Genomic DNA, 1,092 nt, shown 5'->3' on the forward strand with positions numbered 1-1,092 from the left:
GAGTGCTGGGATTAAAGGCGTGCGCCACCACCGCCCGGCAAAGCAAATCTTTTTAAAATAGAAAAAGGAAAGAAAGAAAATGCCCTACAGGCTTACAACCTGATTTTCTGGGGTCGTAGTCTCAATTGAGGTTCCTAATGCCCCACAGGCTTACAACCAGATCCTATGAGGTCATAGTCCCATATGAGGCTCCTTCCTCTCAGATGACTCCAGCCTGTGTCAAGTTGACACAAAACTAGCCAGCATAATGACCCAAGTCTCTTTGATCTGTTTCTTTTCTTCACACCCCACAGCTGTCAATGGGTATGATGGGAATGGGCTTCGTGGCCACATACCTTCCAGAGGCCGCAATCAGTGCTTACCTCGCTGCTGTGGCCCTACACATCATACTGGCCCAGATGACATGCATCTTTGGGATCATGGTCAGTTTCCACGCTGGTCCCATCTCCTTCTTCTACGTGAGTAACCTCAAACCTCTCCCAGAGTTCATACACCCCTCCTCTGGCCTAGGAAAAAAGCTGAGCCTGGGTAGACAGACTCCTGCCTGTACCAAGAGGGTAAGAGGGGCCCAGAAGTAACTCTGTCTCCTGCAGATTTAGGGTCTTGGTCCACTACAGAAGCTGACTGGAGCAGCAGCTCACTTCAGTTCAGCTTTTAAGCTAGATGGTTTGCATTAAAATTTGTCCATGAGCACCCGCTTAATCCAGCCCTCGGGAGGCAGCGGCAGGTGGATCTCTGGAAGCTAACCTGGTGTACAGGGTGAGTTCCAGGACAGCCAAAGCTACACAAAGAAGCCCTGTCCCCACCTCCCCCCCCCAAAAAAAGATTGACCATGGGGTCGGTGACATGATTCAGCTGGTAAAGTTGACTGCCTGCAAATATGTAGACTTAAGCTGCATCCCTGCAGCCCACCTGCTAGAAAGAGAGAGTGAACTACCAAAAGTTGTGTACACACACACACACACACACACACTTACACACTCGTATAATAACTAAATCTAAAAAATTTAAATTTTGTCAGGAAGTTACTATTTAGTTGTAGACAGAGACTGTTAGTTCATTTCCTGTCGCCCAGACCCAAATAGTCACACA

The 1,092-nt window shown here is 48.3% G+C and overlaps 1 protein-coding gene across 1 annotated transcript in view; it reads left to right on the forward strand.

The window, feature by feature from the left end:
• The window catches only part of Slc26a8 (solute carrier family 26 member 8), a 56,112-nt gene that overhangs the window by 25,604 nt on the left and 29,416 nt on the right, over nucleotides 1-1,092 (forward strand). Inside the window, exon 6 of the mRNA XM_005360346.3 lies at nucleotides 294-458. Within this exon, the coding sequence (XP_005360403.1) occupies nucleotides 294-458 (165 nt within the window). The remainder of the gene's footprint in view (nucleotides 1-293; nucleotides 459-1,092) is intronic.

This window comes from Microtus ochrogaster, linkage group LG2, assembly GCF_000317375.1.
Source record: "Microtus ochrogaster isolate Prairie Vole_2 linkage group LG2, MicOch1.0, whole genome shotgun sequence".
NCBI lineage: Eukaryota > Metazoa > Chordata > Mammalia > Rodentia > Cricetidae > Microtus > Microtus ochrogaster.